Below are 1,223 nucleotides of genomic sequence, written 5' to 3' on the forward strand. Positions count from 1 at the left end.
AATCCCCATGCAATTTTGAACTTATTAGAGTATAAGTATAAATATATAATCAATTTATATTAAAAGATAAATACACTTACTAATCTCTTTCCAATTATCTATACACAATGAGTCACTGGATAAGTTGAGTGTGTTGATGATTGGTTAGAAGTGTGCGTGTGTGTGTTTGTATTTACACCTGCTGTGTAAATGTATATGCATGTGAAATTTATATTCTGAATTTGCATTTATATTCCCTTTTTCCTATGACACAATTTTTTAAATTAAATCATCTTTGAATTCAACCACCACTAGTTCAACTAGCTCACAAACTTTTCATGTTAAAATTTGACAGGTTTATTAGTCATGTTGCTGGATTAACCCAAGCTACAATCCAAAACCTATCATAATAATCATATATTGTAGACATTTATTGTTTACTGCTAAAGGAATAAAGCTGAAATTAGTTACTCAAAATAAAACTTAAGAAATTAAAATAATTTTGGCTGCCGGTTCGAGCATGGTCGACGACACGGGCGCCACCGAGGCCCGTGGGGACGGGCTGCTGGGGTTCCCACTTCCGCCACCAGGGATTCGCTCCCTGCCGTGGTGGTTTCCTGTGCAGGAGCTGAGGAACCCGCTGGTGTTTTCTTTGGAGGCGTGGCTGACCAACTCCATCTTCGGCCCAGACCGAGCCGTGGTTCCGGAAATGGAGTGGATGAGCCAGGCCCTGCTGACGGTGGACGCAGTTCATGCCGGGAAGTTGGTGGAAATCACCGTCTTTGGGCGGCCAGCTGTCCAGCGCCGGGTGAAGAGCGTGCTCCTGAGCCTGGCGTCGAGTCACCGGGAGCAGCGCGCCCGAGCTGACAACATGGAACAACTCGAGTTCTTGAAGGCCCGGGCACCATGTCCCCAGATCCCGCAGAGTACTGTTGCATAAGTGCTCTCCGGGGCATGGAACAGCCCTCCTTCCGCTACTAAAGTTCAAGAGAAGCAAATATCCTTAAATCTGTGCATTTATTTTTTTCCTGTATCTCGATGGATAGTGGTTTGATTATTTTGCTGCAAACGTGAGTTTGTAGTGCCATTCTAGTAAATAAATGAATTTCCTTTTTTCCAATGGCATAAAGATCTTGGCTCACTCAAAATTAAGCAAATTTATAAAAGATTGACTCTGTTCATTCATATTTTGATGTGAGAGGCTGATAGGTGGTAGGTTTATTTTTGTTTTTTTCTTAGTTTCT

At 42.4% G+C, this 1,223-nt stretch overlaps 1 protein-coding gene across 1 annotated transcript; it reads left to right on the plus strand.

Moving 5' to 3' along the window:
- Positions 1-499: 499 nt before the first annotated feature.
- LOC113622996 (oocyte-expressed protein homolog) lies at positions 500-919 on the plus strand. Its single transcript, XM_027111740.1, has one exon. It carries the CDS (start codon positions 500-502, stop codon positions 917-919), a length of 420 nt encoding a protein of 139 aa, XP_026967541.1.
- The last annotated feature ends 304 nt before the right edge of the window (positions 920-1,223 follow it).

The sequence above is a fragment of the Aethalodelphis obliquidens genome, unplaced genomic scaffold (genome assembly GCF_003676395.1).
Source record: "Aethalodelphis obliquidens isolate GAN/ISIS:26980383/991018 unplaced genomic scaffold, ASM367639v1 scaffold10, whole genome shotgun sequence".
NCBI classification, from domain to species: domain Eukaryota; kingdom Metazoa; phylum Chordata; class Mammalia; order Artiodactyla; family Delphinidae; genus Aethalodelphis; species Aethalodelphis obliquidens.

What these genes read in the sequence shown, in the direction of transcription:
- LOC113622996 (XM_027111740.1), top strand. Translation starts at nt 500, where the DNA reads ATGGTCGACGACACGGGCGCCACCGAGGCCCGTGGGGACGGGCTGCTG.